A 16,289-nucleotide genomic window follows, 5' to 3' on the forward strand; every position below is an offset into this window, starting at 1 on the left:
TGCGATTGGCTTAAATTAATTGTTTTGAGACACAGGGGTGTGAAGAAGTCACTCACAATGACTTAGTTATTGAAAAACAAAATAAAACAAAACAAAAAGTTCTTTATACTTACCCAGTTGCCTGGCAGTTCTTTTGCGAAGACGCCCAATAAAAGAGGCAGTGTGAATCTGTGGAAAGAACCCCAGTCTTGAGAATTGGGAGCCCTGGGTCTGGCCACACATCTGATACTGTCTGCTCCTTCCCCATCCCTCCCATGCTCCCTCTTCTGTAAAATGAGGGCTTGGACTAGAGCGCTGGTTGTGACATCTTCTGGCTCATTGGTTCCTTTATTCACCCACCTACTCTTTCATTCAGTAATGTTTATACAGTGCTTACTCTGCTGTGGAGGAAGTCACGGGGAAGGATGCAGGTCTGCACGAGAATGCCACCTGTTTCACCACAACAGATGCTCTTCCTCCGGTTCTACACACACATTGAAAGTCCAAAGGGAAGTAAGGTCCACACCATTTCTTTACATGTAGAGTTAACTGTTCAATGCCCTCAGCAAAGAGCCCTTGCCACAAAGCTTATTAGCAAACAGTTACATCATGAGAGTTCTCTCTCATCTTACTAAAATTTAAAATTTATTTGAAGTGAGAACATAAACCCACAAATACATTCTGAAAAAGGCAAGCCCTTGTCTTTGGGAAAGATGCTTGTGGACCTGGCTGTCCATGACTGTTGCAGTCTCCTCCGTGTCAGCAAGAGTGTGATGTGGAGAAGCAGGCTGTCAGGAGAACGGAAAGACAGCGAGAAAAATGAGACCATGTTCTCTGAATACCCGAGGGCACTCTTATGCTTTATTTTTTAGGTAAAATGCTTAGAAAGGTTTTATTTTATAAAACTAAGCTGCTAAAATTTTGGAGACCTTTCTCGTGTGAATTGTTGGTTAATTTTTCATGTCACATGAAGTGTTGAGATAGCTGGAAAGAGAATTAGAAGTCATGTGATCACTCCCTCAAGCAACAGGCCCTGTGAAGCAGGGCCTTTTGTAAGTCACTTTGGGGACCAATAAGTGGAACACACAGGGAGGAAGATTTAGGGCCACTGAAGAGAAGAATCTTTCCTGTAAGTGGAGGTATCAGCAGTGACATGTATCCATCCCAGCAGTTAGAAGTTACGAGTTCTCCCATTGCTGAGAGTATGAAAGCAGAGGCTGGTTAACCTGTCAGCCATGCAGTGGAGAGTTTCTTCATTTGATCTGAGCTTGGACAAGATGATTCGGAAGGAAGGTCATCTCTAAGATTCTGTAATTGTCATTCTCACAGCCTTGGGACATCTGATGGTTGGGATCCTTAGCACCAAAAAGTACATGATTCATTTATTCACCAAATATTTATTAAGTACCCACTGTGTGAGACGTTGGAGATACGGTAAAGAACAAGCCTGACAAAGTGCCTCAGGGGATTTATGTTCTAGAGTAAGCAGACAAACATTGAACTAATAAATAGGACAATTTCACGTTTGGATAAATGGCCCAAAGAATACAAACCAGGGTGATGGGAAGGAAGGATTTGTTTTAGATTAGGCTTTGAGGAATAGTCTCCTTGAGGAGTTAACATTTAAGCTAAGACCTAAATGAAAAGGAGGCATCTGGCCAGAGATGACTGGGGAAGACTGTTCAAGGCAGAGAGAACGTGCACAAAAGACCAGGGTGGGAACCAGCTTGGCGTATTTGCGGAGCAAGCAGAAGGCTAAACGAGAGGTCCAGAGGAATGTGCTATGGATGGAGTAAGGCATAGGCAGGCTGTTCCTGTGTCCAGTGGGAAGACAGTGGAGGTTTTCAGTAAAGGGTAGGATTCTCTGACTCATGGCTCTAAAAGATGACAGGGTGCTTTCTGGAGGATGACTTGTAAGGGGCAAGGAAGTAAGCCAAGAAGGTAATAAGAAACTCAAGAGAAATGTGGTTTTACCGGGTCCAGGAATGTAGAAAAATCAACAGGAAGGTTATTGATGGCCCTGATGAGAAAATGTCGAGGACAGTAACTTTGCAAGCCCATTTGGAGTGAATTCAGGACAAGACGGGAAGTTGTGAAAAGAACATGGGGAACAGAAATCATTCTTTAAAAAAATGCTGCGAAGGGGTGCAGACAGGACTGCGTCTGAAGAGGAGTATGGAAGGAAGACACTGTTTCTAAGGGGTGAGTTACCACAGCAGCTTCTCTGTGCTGAGGGCGACGGGGCTCCCGATGCCGTAGATGCTGGGGGTTCTGCGCAAAGAGAAGCATTTTGCATTTTTATTGAAATCCGTAATTTCATTACCTTTGATGTTGATTGGTGTGTTGAGATTTTCGGTAATAAGTTGAACCACAGGAAATTACCAATATGCATATGTTTTTTTACCTACAAAGCAGCAGTGTTGTATAATTCTACCTAACGGAATTCAGATTTTCTACTTTAACTTAGACCATTTTAATTTTCTTTCATAGGTCTTTATAACTTGTATATATTTTTAACTTGGAAACCATCTCAAAATTATCTGAAAGCTGTAATTACAGAACAAAGAACATTCCTCTCCCCCCAAACCACTTGAGAGGAAGTTGCAGAACTCATACCCTATCTTTCCCTAGCACTTGAGTAGGTATTACCTATAAATAAGAGCATTCTTATTTATAAGAAATCATAATACATCCAGTAAAATCAGAAAATTAGCATCAATACATTGCTAGCAGCTAATCTTCCAATGAAACTACCAAAACCTCATTCAAGTGTTTGCCCATCATTTTAATATCTTTAATCTCCAAACGCTCTAATCTGACACCTCACTTTGCATTTAGTCGTCATATGTCTGTAGTCTCCTTCATTTGGGAACAGCTCTCCAGTCCTCCTGGATGTTCATGACCATGACACTTCGAAAAAGCCAGGCCCATTATTCTGTAGAATGGCCCTCAGGTTGGGTTTGCCGCGATCACCTGCAGGTTGTGAATCTTTGTCAGTGAGGTAGCCAGCCTTCCCATTGGCCCCACCTCCTGTTAGTCACACGCTTTGCAATGTCCTCCCACATTGTACCCGAGTGGATTTTTGTGACCAAGAGCATATCTCGGAAGTGATCAGGCTATAAAGGTGGTCTCTTGGATTGCTTGCTCTGGGGGAAGCGCACTTCATGCTGTGGGTAGGCCCGAATGGTAAGGAACTGAAGCGTCTGGCAAATAGCCAGCAAGAAACAGGCCTGCTAGCCATGCTGAGTGAGTTTAGGAGTGGATTCTTCATCGCCAATTAAACCTTGAGTTGACTGTTGCCCTGGCAGATAGCTTAACTTTGACTTTGTGAGAGACTTTGAACCAGAACCACCCAGCTAAGCCCCTCTCAGATTCCTGACCCCCAGAAACTGTGACATGGTGAGTGTTGTTAGCTTAAGGTACATGCCGATTGCAGGCAGAAATGTCACAGAAGTGACGGAGGCTTCCTTTCATTGCACCCTGTCAGGTGACACAGTTCCAGTTCATCCCATTACTAATGATCTCTTGATCACAGGGCTATCTGTTGGGCTTTTCCACGGTGTGGTGGCTCTTTTTTTTTTTGAAATTTTTCATTTATTTATTTTTCTCAGTATGAGACCTTGGTTTCCTGTTTTATTCATCAGGGAGTAACTTGTTGCTATCATTATTTATTTTGATGTTCAAATTGTCCCTAATTTCACAAATGTACCTTTAATCTGACTGCTGTTCTTAAGACATGTCCTCATCATTTTTTTTTTTGAGCACTTACTTGATTTCTGGCACAAGATGTTCTAATCTCATCATGTTCTTTTCCTTGCCCTAGCCCCGAAATCAGTCCTTTTTCTAAAGATCCCTGGTTCTTTTTAGTGGAAAATGGTATTAAAGTTAAGATGTGGTCACTAGGCATGCCTGTGCCACTGGAGTTCTGCTGTTCCCAGGCCCATTCATAGGACATACGCACATTTACACACACATCTATATGTAAACTTATGTAGACCTGTTATTTGTAAATGTATACATACATGTATGTATATGTAAGTATATACTACATATGTGTTTTTATATTATATAAAATAAATATCTATAAAATATAAATAAATGTAGGTAAATACATACATACATAAATACTTGCTTATGTAAGTCCATAAGCTCACACTGACACCTCTAATTGCAGGGTACCCAGCGTTGTTTCTGTCTTTCTCTTTTTGTATTAGCACTTCCTTCTCCGGCAGTGAGAAGCTGGGCTCCTGTATTTACCTGGCTCACTGTATTTACCTGGTTAACTCCCACATACATAACCAGCCTCCCGTCACTAGTGCATGTACCCTTTCCCAAACATGGCTGCCCCCACCCAGGCTCTGACCATATGGCAGAGTCACCCACCCTCATAGACACCCATCCCATCGCCGTGGGTCACCTCTCCACACGGGCACCCACACCCACCTCTCCTTGCTCAGGCTCCAACATGCCTCCTCAGGCTACACCCTGCACGGATGCCCTCCTCACCCCACAGCCTTTAACTTCCCACCTCGACCTGTCCTCTGTTGGGTTGTCCTTCTCACCCCCCTTGGGCTCTGACTCCCCACGTGCTGTCACAGCCTCTCTCCTTACTCTGCCTCATTTAAAGGCTTTACTTAAGGAAGGAAGGAGAGGAGCAGGGCTTTATGATGTTATAATGGACATCGGCAGTGAAAAGGGGACATTCTACTTCTGCACAGCTGATTTGAGAATTTCTTCTGTAGTAGTGGGTTCCAAATTTCCCATTATACTAGAGTGTCTTATGAAGCTACTTGAAATACAAATCCCAAAGCATTCAAAAACAATAATAAAAACAGAGAGCAATCAGTGCCCTAAAAAATTGTTAATAGATTATATGGAGAGGCATTCCTTTTCAGTTTGGACTTTAGGTTATTCTTTAAAGTTTTTACCTTTATACTTTCATTTATATTAATAATACTGACACCATGGGCTGTGTTTTCTTTATAACTTTCCATATTAAAAGCAAAATTAGCATTATTATTTTATTTTTAAAGGGATACAAAATACAGAATTCTGGACCCTACTACTAGAGATTCTGATCCATTATAGCTGGCCTAAGGCCTGGGAATGTGTGCGTTACAAAATCTCCATTGGAGTATAATGATGAGGCAGACTGGGGAAGCCCTGCTCCCCTGCGTTCACCGCAGAAGTCCCCTCAGCAGCTGTCCGGACACCTGCTGGGCAGCACACCCAGCACTTCCTCACTCTGGACACTGAGATGAAGCCACAGTCTTTCCGAAACTCAGAACAGTTGGATTTTGTTTCAAAGGCTCATGATCCTACTGATCATGTCTTTTTCTGAAAGACAGTTCTCTCTGATTCTTATTGTTAGTTTAAAAAAAAAGGCCGACTCTGAGAAAGATGCACATTAAGTACTCATCAAAACTGTCAGGTTCACTGAAAACAAGGCAAGTCTACTGTCACCACCAAGAGGAACCTAAGGGGACATGCTGAGTAGATGTCATGCATCCTGGATGGGATCCTGGAACAGAAAAAGGGCTTTAGGTCAAAACTAAGTATGGACTTCAGTTAATAATAGTGTGTCAGTATCAGCTGTTTAATTGCAATAAATATCCCGTGCTAATGGAAAATGTTAACAATAGAGGAAACTGGGTGTGTGATATATGGGATCTCTCTCTACTCTGCACACAATTCTATAAATCTAAAGTGGCTTTAACATAAAAGGTTTATGAGAAAAGAGATGACGTTTACGTCAAAGAGATGACGTGATGATGTGTCATGGCGAACTCAGTGGTTGTCGTTTGTACATCATCTGGGAAATTCCTTTGTCCAAATACCTGAATGGGCCTGAAGAATGTATCAGTACCAGTAAGTAGTGTGTCACCACTTTCACGTGGCGGATACGACCGTTACTGCAACCCATTGTTCTGAGTCTCCAGGACTGACAGGCCATTGCTGCTGCTGTTGTAGGTAATTGAGGAGAAAAGGGACCCATTACTCTCAAGGTCACAGCGTAAGTGTTTGGTGGTTGAGGGAGAGCCGGGGCCTGTGCACAGGCAGGAGGAAAGGATAATTCTGGGCACTGCAGTTCATTCTTTGCCCTTTGAGAGCAGCTGTTATGTCCTTGATATCACCCTGTCCTTTACCAGCAGAACAGACCCAGTGCTGTGCGGGACAGCCAGGCCCCGTGGCCAGTGGCTCAAAGCCAAGTGTTCTCTCGTTAAACAAGGGCTGAAATGTCCAAGTTGTAACCTACAAAACAATGCAGCTGAACACTCCCCGCCACTCCCCCGGTGTTCGCAATGAAAACACAGCTGGAACAGAGAAAAACTGCATTTCATTTTATAACATGATAATACACTCTGTAGATGGGAGGGAAACCATAAAGTTTATAAAGTGCACCCTAAATTGGAAGCATTTTACCTATTTCAAGTCCAAAAGTCACTCTGCTTTATTTCTCTAAAACCAAAACTTCTTTTAGAAACACAAAGAACATTTTTATTTTACAGGTCTCAGAGAGAGTGTAAAACCACTGTCATTCTGTCGTATCTGGACCAATAAAAATATTAGTGACTGTGGCTAAGACATTAAGCACTGAAGTACTACCACACCTACTGGCATATGTGCTTGCTGTGGACTGTCCCTCCTACCTCCCTGGGCAACAAACATGTGTGCCCAGTTGCTGGAACCAGCCCCTTCCCACTAGAGCCATCTAGGGGCCGGGGTCACCCGGAGCCGGCCTGCCTGCTCCCGGGTAAAGCCAGGGAGAGCTGAGCTGGCTGTGCTTGCTCATTGGCTGGCTGAGCAGAGGTCAGTTGCAGAAAAAAATAATCCACTTGAGGTGGATTAAATGGAGAGTAATTTATTATAAGATTTTAGGTGAGGTTCAGAATCACTAGAGGGCCAGAGAAATAGGCTATAGGCCAAGCTTCCAGGAACAACTCTCAAAATCATATGGCAAACTGTCGGAGTGGCTGCTGCATCTGCCCTGATCAGGAAGCTCTCACAGCAGCTGCTGGCTGCCACACCAGCCACCTCAGTCCCCATCAGGAAGCTGCCACTGCAGTGGCCAACTCAGGGACATGTCACGTTTGCCACAGTCTTCAGAACAGATACTGTACATCTTGCTTCTTCACATATGACTCAGTTCCAGATCTTAGCCTTCTGTAGTACCAGTGGTGGATAGAGCTGAAGTCACATTTTGAACCCAAATTGCAAGGGAGTCCAGGTTTTTTTGTTTGGGGTGGTTTTTTTTTTTTTTTTTTTTGAGCCTCTGTACACTAGGAGGGGAGTTCAAGTGGGTACTGAGAAATCTAATCTGTTATTTGTCACATTCTGCTCCTCTAGCTATCCAGTTATCCAAGCATACTTCTCTTGCTATAAGTAGAATCTGTTCATATCCTCTCCCCCCACACCGCCCCGCTAAGCTACTGCATTCTGCTCAAAGTCCAGGCCCTCAAGGTTTTTGCAGTTATCTTTATCAGGTCCAGATGAGACTTCTAATCTAGTGACCTGTAAGCAAAAAGACTGCCTGTCTGCGCCCATCATGCAATGGCAAAGGGAAGGAAAAACTCTCATTCAGAAAGGAAGAGAATGGGGCCCTGGCTGGTGTAGCTCAGTGGACTGAGCACAGGCCTGCGAACCAAAGCATCACTGGTTTGATTCCCAGTCAGGGCACATGCCTGGGTTGCTGCCCATATCCCCAGTATGGGGTGTGCTACAGGCAACCATACATTGATGTTTCACTCCTTCTCTTTCTCCCTCCCTTCTCCATCTCTCTAAAATAAACACAATCTTTAAAAAATAGGGAAGAAAAGAAAGGGAGAGAATGGGAAACATACAACTGCCATTAGTATTAGCTGTGCTCAAATTCCATTAGGCAAGAAGGAGGAAAGCACCCTGCTTGGATAGTGGAGTAAGGTCCTTGGTGTGCTAGCCATCTCCCATTAGCTTCAGGAAAAGTGTAGCTGATAGGCAGTCAATTTTTTTAACATCCCTAAGTCAAGTTATACTTCTCCTGCTGTATAAAGCGCCTCCTGATTAGCCAGATGCAGAACTATATGACTAAGGGCTCTACTGTCTTCTGCCCTCTTCCCCCTCTAACAAGCTTATGACAGCCTCGAAGGCTCTTATGTGTATAGAGTGTATGTGCGTGTGTATCAGTAATATATATAAATATAACAGTATAAACAGTACCTTTTAAAAGCATGGTGTTCCAACTCTATCTAAGAAATAGTAAGTGTTTTAATACATTATCTAGAATCATTGGCTCCATTACCCCAGATGCTCGTCAACTATACTTTTGTTTCAGTGTCTGCACAATAGAATGGACATCGTCAAAGTGAGTTCACATGGATTCATTTGAAGTACATCACTTTGTGGTGAACATGGGAATACATATATATTGCCCCTTCCTCATCATTGTTTAAAGAATACTTTCATGTAAGATATTAGTGTATATAGGCATAAATATTAATAGATATTATATATCCATTATGTGTGTAGGCACACGTACTCACTGAATTTTCATTTAGAGTATCTGATGGCAAATGAGTTAAAGACAGAGGTTAGCAGCCTTGGAAATTGCAAATGCATACATTTCTTTGAAATATATTAAGGTCACTTACACTTTTATCTGTAAATAATTATTCTGCGTTATTGATATTGCTTAGGCGTTGGCATAAAATCCTCAACTTCTGCAAGACCATCCACACACCTTGCATCAGCATGGCTCCCTCACAGTCCAGAGGCAGATGAGTGTTTGAGAAACACGCGCAGTGAGAGTTTTGCCATCCTCATGCTCTTTCAGGAACCAAAATGCCATTTATTCCTCTCTTATCAAAATCTTTAAAGACTGACTCTGTTTGCCCTGGCCGGTGTGGCTCAATTGGTTGGAGAGTCATCCCATACACCAAAAGGTCACAGGTTCGATTCCTGATCGGGGCACACGCCTAGGTTGCAGGTTTGGTCCAGGTTGGGGTGTATGTGAGAGGCAGCCGATTGATGTCTCACTCTCACATCAGTGTTTTCTTCCCTCTCCCTCCCTCTCTTCCCCTCTGTCTAAATCAATAAGCGTGTCCTCAGGTGAGGATAACTTACTGTTCTAAGAGTTGAGATTCCTTGTTGCTGAGCCTTTGATGGGCCTTATATGCATCCCTGTCTGCAAGGTTGTACATTTTCTGTTCGAGTGGCCCCAATGTTTTTCTTCACTTCCTTCTTACCCCTTTTGCCCCTTGGAATGGTAGTTTATTTAGGGACCGGCACTATCGTCATCTTTGCTTTAATGAATTTTAACCTGCCTGTGAAATTTCTGACCTCCCTGGCAGCAGCTCCACTGGAGGCCAGTCCAATCACCCGTTGTAACAGCAGCTGTCAAACGGATTTGGAGAGGTTTGCGTTTGAAGGAATCAGACTTGTTTACTATTTTTATCATGTTCATTAGCTCTCAATCACAGTAAGACTGAAATAATTGGACTTTGTTGGGGGTCCTGTATTAGACTCATAACATTTTCTGTGTGTATAGATTCGTGTGTGTAGACTCATGTCTTTTAGCAGGAGTAAAAGGGGAAATAATTATTCTTTATGACCAAATTCAGAAGACATTTCAGTCGGACCAATTAAATATTTTCTGGGCATATGTCAGAAAAATACTTCAGGAATTGAACTTTAAAAGGGGCTCAAACATCATTTCTGCACCCAAGTGTAAGATACAGTTATTAGCAGATGTGGTCAGATTTTAACCGAGCACGCAATGCCACATTTAAGAAAGAGCATGAAAGGGCACCAGTAAGATTTTCTGTAGCAATAGGTGGTGTGTCTAATGGATTTCTTCCTGAAGCATTGCTCTTCTGTGGAGGGGACTGCAGTTAAGGCTGTGTCACTCGTCCCCGGAGTCTGAGCGCACCAGCAATGTGGGGTAAGCAGCCCATGAATGAGCTGGCAAATACATTATTCTAAATAAGGCTTGTAACGTTCCTTGAGGGGAGATACAGAGCTCTCCTTAAAGATGGAACTAGGTATTGTAAATAAGGAGAGATGAGACTGCAAATTTATGATTGTAGTGTTTTATTTCCGGAATTACAGCTAGCATTTGAATTCAAGGCCGGAGGTCATATGCCTTTGGGGGCTGTGAGGAGAAGCTAGAAAAAAGTCATCTCCCCTCTGTTTATGGTCAGGAGAGAAATATGTGGATCCACTTTTTCCCCACCGAATACGGTAATAAGCCAACTCTACTGGAATGAATAAAAAAAAACAGTCTCACAATTTCCACCTCATTTAGTGTTTAAATACTGTTTTTTTGTTTATTTGGTTTTTTAAATTCAGAAACAAATGCCATCTAAGCTAATAAAAAAGACAATCCCATGTAGTATTGGAAATGTTATTGGGTTTACCTCCATCTCTGTTCAGGGCCTGCAGAGACAAAATGCCAAACAGCAGCCCCTGTGGGGGTCTTGGATGTTTTTACATCCTTCTCTCACCTTGGATATATGTAAGTCAATGGGGAAATCATTAAGAAATGTGTAATGAATCTAATATTGCAGCTTATCTTTATAATTAAATGTTAAATTATGCCTTCTCCATGTATGGTTAGTGACAGTATAGAATTCAAAAAGAAAGTTGTTGCTTTAAAATATTCAGTTCTGCTCATTGTCCACAAATACATTATTTTAGATAATTTTGGTCTTTGACCACAGATTCTTAAACGTCACCAAGTGTCAGAATCTCCTGGAGGACTGTTACACCTTTGCTGCCTGCCCCCCACCCCCCCGCCCCGCCTTTGAGTTTCTGATTCAGTAGGTCTGGAGCAGGCCTACTGAGTTTATGTTTTTATGTTTTTAACAAGTTCCCAGGCGATGTTAGTGCTGCTGGCCTGGGGACCACACTTGGAGAACCAAACACTGCCTTAAGACTACAAAGAACTCATTCTGATTATGGGTTTGCCTTAAGCCTTTTTCTGGCTTTTTCTTCTATCCATTAATAAACATTTTAACATTTCAATGTTGTTACTTAGTATGGAATTTGAACCTAGAAGAGTAAAAAGGACATGGGGACGGTTGATGCATTTCCTGACTCCCTGCATTGCTCTGAAATTACAGTGAGGTGGTGTCAGAGCCCTGAACACACCTGCCACTCAGTTCTATACCGTTTAAGGTGAATGTCGGGCACTTCAAGTTAGAGTGTGTGTAATGGTTTCCCATCATTCCACACGGCAGGGAAGCAATTTACTGAGAACAAGGGTGAGGACTTCTGACTCACTGAAACCCGGGGCACTACGTGGCAGTGGCTGGCCTGTGGCTCCAGTCTCAGTTGTCCCGGCCCTCCATCGTCAGACAGTCACTGGGCCCTGGTCCTGTCACCTCCTGCAGCCTTCCTGCCGTGTCTTCAGTGGAAGCCTTTGAGGGACAAAGCAGTGACTGGGTGATTTGGCATCTTTCCTTCTCAGCTGCATTAAGGTGTAGTTCCAAGATCGTATCTCCCTACGTCGATGTCTGGTGTGACTGCAGCCAGAGAGGGTGTCATTAATGCCCAGAGGGCTCCGGACAAAGGTCTGGCCTCAAAGGCTGGACAGGAACCACTATCGCCATCTAAAAATTGATTTTAAATGTCTCCTCTGCAAAATGGAGAGCATAATCCTGGTGCTTCCTGTCTCCAAGATGGGTGCAAAATTTAAATACGATGATTACATGTGAAAGAGATTTGAGAAGGAGGAGATACTAGACGGGTATAGCGGGTGTGGCTCAGGAGGCATTGTTACGGCTGGCGCTTTGATGAGACTCTCTGAACACGTTGACAGAGCCTCCTCTTTAAAGGTCAGGTTAAAATGGTTCAATCTGAATATTATCAACCATTAAAGGATTCTAGCATCTCACTTTGAATTATGTAAGTGACTGTAGAGTTGCTGTGTTGTTTTTTGTGAGGGAAAATTGAGTTCACATGTTAATCATCCTAATTATTCTCCATCATAATGTGTCAGCCACAGGCACTGCAACAACTGTGACTTTTGTGTTTTGGAGAAAAGCACCACCACCACACAGGAGTGCAGGCTGAGATTCAGAGTCCCAGGATTCTTTCAGCAGAGCCATTAATTGTTTATAACTTTGAGTAAATCATTTTATCCTTCAGTTTTCATTCACTTAAGTGAGGATGTAAGATTATCGGAGTGCTTTGAAAAAAATGCCGGTATTTCATAAACGGTATACCAAATTTGAATTGAAATATATTATAGAGGTGAAAACAGTTGAGGTTAGCTCCAGGGGTCCCAGCTACCCCAATAGCCAGGCACCCAGGCTGTCTTCCTGATTCCTCTGCTGAGATGCACAGGAGCAAACCTAGGTGCCAGCCAGCAGAGCGGGTTCCACAGGTCTTCTCCCTGGTGATCTTGGTGCCCGAGTTGGAGGGCTACCCTCCCAGCCCTGGGCCAAGGGGTCCGGTGTGTTGTTTTTGCACTCCCAAGCCCTCACAATGTCTTTTTAAATTACCACCCTCCCCCATTGGTGGCCTCCCCTTGACCTTCCACCCACACTGTGCACATACTTACTCTGCATCACACCTGACTTGGTTGACTCAGCCCTCGGGGACCTGCCTCCAACTAAGAATGTAATAACTGGTAGTGCTCGACCTTCCTTGAGGAGAGGGCGTGTAAGATACCAGGCTGCATTTTGACACGGGCTTTCTGGAGACAGCGCCTTCCCTAAGGCGTGGGTGGCAATTTCAAGCACTCCAGCAGGCTTGGTGGGGTGGGGACAGGAGGTTGTTTTTGAATAGAGAGATTCTTGGGTGCTTTTCAAATCACCTCAGAAAGGAAGGAAGCTACCTGTGACAGATCCACAACCAATCCCTCATCCTAAGGACTGAGGCCAGATGTGTTTCAGAATTCAGAATTTGGGAAAGATTGGCATACCACAGTGGTACGTATGCCTTGTAACAAGTGTGATCCGAGGCCTTGTCTGGTAGTTAAACACATTACTGTTCACATGAAGTGGGATGAGAATTGCCAGTTTATGTTAGGATGTGCCTCCAAGTGAGTTTCAATTGGATCAGGTTTTGCCAGCAAACTAACATAAAGCCATGAAAACTTTTAGGGTTTGAGAATTGTAGATAAGGAATTATGCACCTGAAATCAGGAGCAATGATTCACATTGACTGAGCACTCAGTGTGCCAGGACTATGGTAAAGGAGCACTTTTCACATATGCACCCATTTACTCCTCGCATCACCTGTGAGGTAGGAATCATTAATACTTTCTATTTCTCTGATTCCTACCAAATCTTCCTTTACAAAACTATTAACTTTTACAGCTAATCAACGAAATCACTAAAGTTGTAGGATGCAGAGAATATATACACACAAAAAATGATTGAGTGCCTACCGTGTGGCCAAGGAGCACGGAGTTTCCCCGGTCCTGAGGGGGCCTGATGGGGGCGCACACACGGGTGTGCCCACAGCGTTGGGAGCAGAGGGGGAGCCTTCTCAGCCTGTGCTTCAGGGACGGCGTCCCGGGCAGGTGCTCCAACTCTGCCCTCCAGGCAGAGGAGGAAGCCAACCAAGAAGGGACAGAGGAGGCCATGATAACCCCTTGTTACTTCTAAGTCCGCATGTTCAAGGTCAGCAGCTCTCAAACACTTTGAGACCTCGGGGAGCTGTGGTCCTTCACTTTATTTTCTCTAACATAGCCCTCTCTTCTCTTCTCCTTTATAGATCACCCATCTCAGCTTTCTCACAAGATAATATCTATGAAGTCCAGCCTCCAAGAGTAGACAGAAAATCTACAGAGATCTTCCAGGCCCACATCCAGGCCAGTCAAGGCGTCATGCAGCCCCTTGGGAAAGAAGACACTTCTGTGTACCGTGAATACATCAGAAACCGCTACCTGTGAAGGGAGAGTGGGCCCGTGGTGGCCCTGAGGGGGACCAACAAAGTCAGTTTTCTGCTGTCGTAACCTGCTTTGCCTCATTTTAATTTCCTGTCAGTCCTTTATCCTTTACATCTGAAGGAATTTGGGGTTTTTTTCCTAATTATAAATCATAGGTAATAAAGAAATGACTGACTATTTTGCTGCCATTGCCTTTGCTTTATTTTAAAAATACTTTGTTCAGAAATGTGGTCAGTATCGCATCACACTGTCACACTGAGAAATTAACAGGTGTTCATGGAGCACCCGCTGTGTGCCAGGCGCTATGGGAGGGCCCGGGAGCAGCACAGGAACCAAAACAGACCAATGAATTCCTCTCTTGTGCAAAGTGAACTCAGATTATTTTTCTTTGTAGTTAACATATTTTTATTTATTCTGATGGTTTGTGTGTTAACTTTGTGTTTTGATAAAAAATTCATTATGCTGAAAGCCCCGAAATATTTATGGATAAAGGGATAAGACGTCAACAAAGTGCTAATGATTCAGGAATGAGGAACCAATAGGGCCATGTGTTAGTTGTCGTAAATCCGGGAAAGAATAAACAGGAGTTCTGTGAACTATTGTTGCGGTGTTTCTAAAGATATGAAATTATGTAGAAAGAAAACATTAAAATTAGTTATCTGTATAGCTTCGTAGTGTGCCGTTGGGGTACGTGGTATGGACTCATCATGCGCACACATGGTGTGTGCTGTCTTGTTAAATATCACGTGGACAGCTCCCTGCATTGTGTAACACTAATGACTTGATCTCGTTATGTCTATGCCGTTTTCCCCCAGAGTTGTTTCAGTTCTCCCTCCTCATAAATAAAATAGAGAAGAAACCCAAGATTCTGGGATTCTGTGGAAGATGCTACATTGCAGATCAAAGATAAGCCTCCGATAATAGGCATGTTTGATTGATGCCTCACAAAACCAGGATTAAAAATGGCAAAATAATAGGCAAGAGGCATTTGCTGTTGTGTGGTCAGAATGAAATCGCTTAGAGTGGCCAGAGAAGGGGAAGCTGGCCCAATGTCCCAAACATGGTCCCAATGTCCCAAACATGGTCCCAATGTTCCAAACATGCTTTCCTTGAAGTCACGTTTTTGCTCTTTAAAATACATTCAAGTTTAAAAATACATTCTCTTTCTCTGATTCCCGCCCCACCCCTGGGCATTTTTAATTCGTTTTGTTGAGATAAATACCGCTTCTCAATCTCTCCTGCCTAACAAACAATATAGCTAACTGATGATTGTTATGGTTAAGTGAATCCTTTATTGAAGGAAAAATTCTTTTCCTTATTGAGACTTAATCTGCCCCCTTTGGTAGAGGCGACAAGCTGTTCTGGAAGCTGCACGTGTTCTCGAGTGCTCCCAGCACAGGTCAGGTTTCCACCCGAACATGAGCGGCTTCCTTCAATAGACTCTTGAGGCTCCTTTTCATTTTCAGGTGCTGGAGGGCCATTTACTAATAAAGAACAGTAAGCTATCATTTAACTCTTACTACCCACACACAAAATATTGTTGTGGGTACATTTCTTTGGTACATTCATCTGAGTGGACTCCAACGTGGTTGTCATCCAATTGGTAAACAAGAACTGGAGTCTGAAATCCATCCTCGGTAGTTTAAGAAAAAGTCACAAAACTAAACCACTTGGGTTGGTTTATAGAGAAAAAAGAAGGCCTGGGAACTGGGAAATAGGATTTGCTAAACCGGGCAGCAGCCAGGGTGCTGCCTGGAGGCGGGGGATGGTCACACACACTGTGGCCTCAAGGTTAGCTGCAGAAACAGGGAAAGCACCTCCTCCTGCGTTTTGTTTGTTGCCAAAGAGCAAATGATTCCAGTACTCCCCTACCATCATCTTTCCCTTAAAAAATCGGAATTATAATTTAAACAATTTTTTCTCTCATCTTTTCCCTCCCTCCACCCCAATAACTGTACTTTAGAGATAGGTGGGTTGGTGATAAAATTTACCATCTGGTCCCAAGGTGGCAGGATAACTAAGACAGGCACATTCCAAGGACCCTGTGCTTAGGGACCAGTGGTGTCATGGTGTCACTTGTAGCTGCAATAACTGGGTGGGGCTCTGAGTGATTTCCTGTGGGGAGGGAATATGTGCCAACATTTGTGTGGGGTCTCTCTGGGTATGTTAGAAGACATTCCTGAAAGTTTTAGGGGGAAGGAAGAAGGTTTGTGTGTCTGCCCGGCAGCCAGGGTTTGCACGTGCACCTGCTGTTTTGTCTAGTCCATCTCATCTATGCACTGCACCGCCCACTATCGTGCCTCCTTCTGACCCAGAGTCTTTAGGTCAGGGCAGGAGAGGGAGACGAAATTCCTCTCTGCTTTTCCTTTGCTTGAATTTGTTGAGCACCAGCAGTGTGCTTGGAGCCACGCTATCTGCTGGGGTTGAATGAGTTAAA

At 43.6% G+C, this 16,289-nt stretch overlaps 1 protein-coding gene across 2 annotated transcripts in view; it reads left to right on the forward strand.

The window, feature by feature from the left end:
* FIG4 (FIG4 phosphoinositide 5-phosphatase) overlaps positions 1 to 14,172 on the forward strand; it is a 103,541-nt gene extending 89,369 nt beyond the window's left edge. The window contains exon 23 of one of the 2 annotated variants that reach the window (XM_037065034.1): positions 13,678 to 14,172. In XM_037065034.1, the coding sequence (XP_036920929.1) occupies positions 13,678 to 13,855 (178 nt within the window). In that variant the 3' untranslated portion in view covers positions 13,856 to 14,172. The remainder of the gene's footprint in view (positions 1 to 13,677) is intronic. The other variant, XM_037065035.1, reaches the window with a different exon arrangement.
* The last annotated feature ends 2,117 nt before the right edge of the window (positions 14,173 to 16,289 follow it).

The sequence above is a fragment of the Sturnira hondurensis genome, unplaced genomic scaffold (assembly GCF_014824575.4).
Source record: "Sturnira hondurensis isolate 20B ecotype Veracruz unplaced genomic scaffold, ASM1482457v3 Scaffold0015596, whole genome shotgun sequence".
NCBI lineage: Eukaryota > Metazoa > Chordata > Mammalia > Chiroptera > Phyllostomidae > Sturnira > Sturnira hondurensis.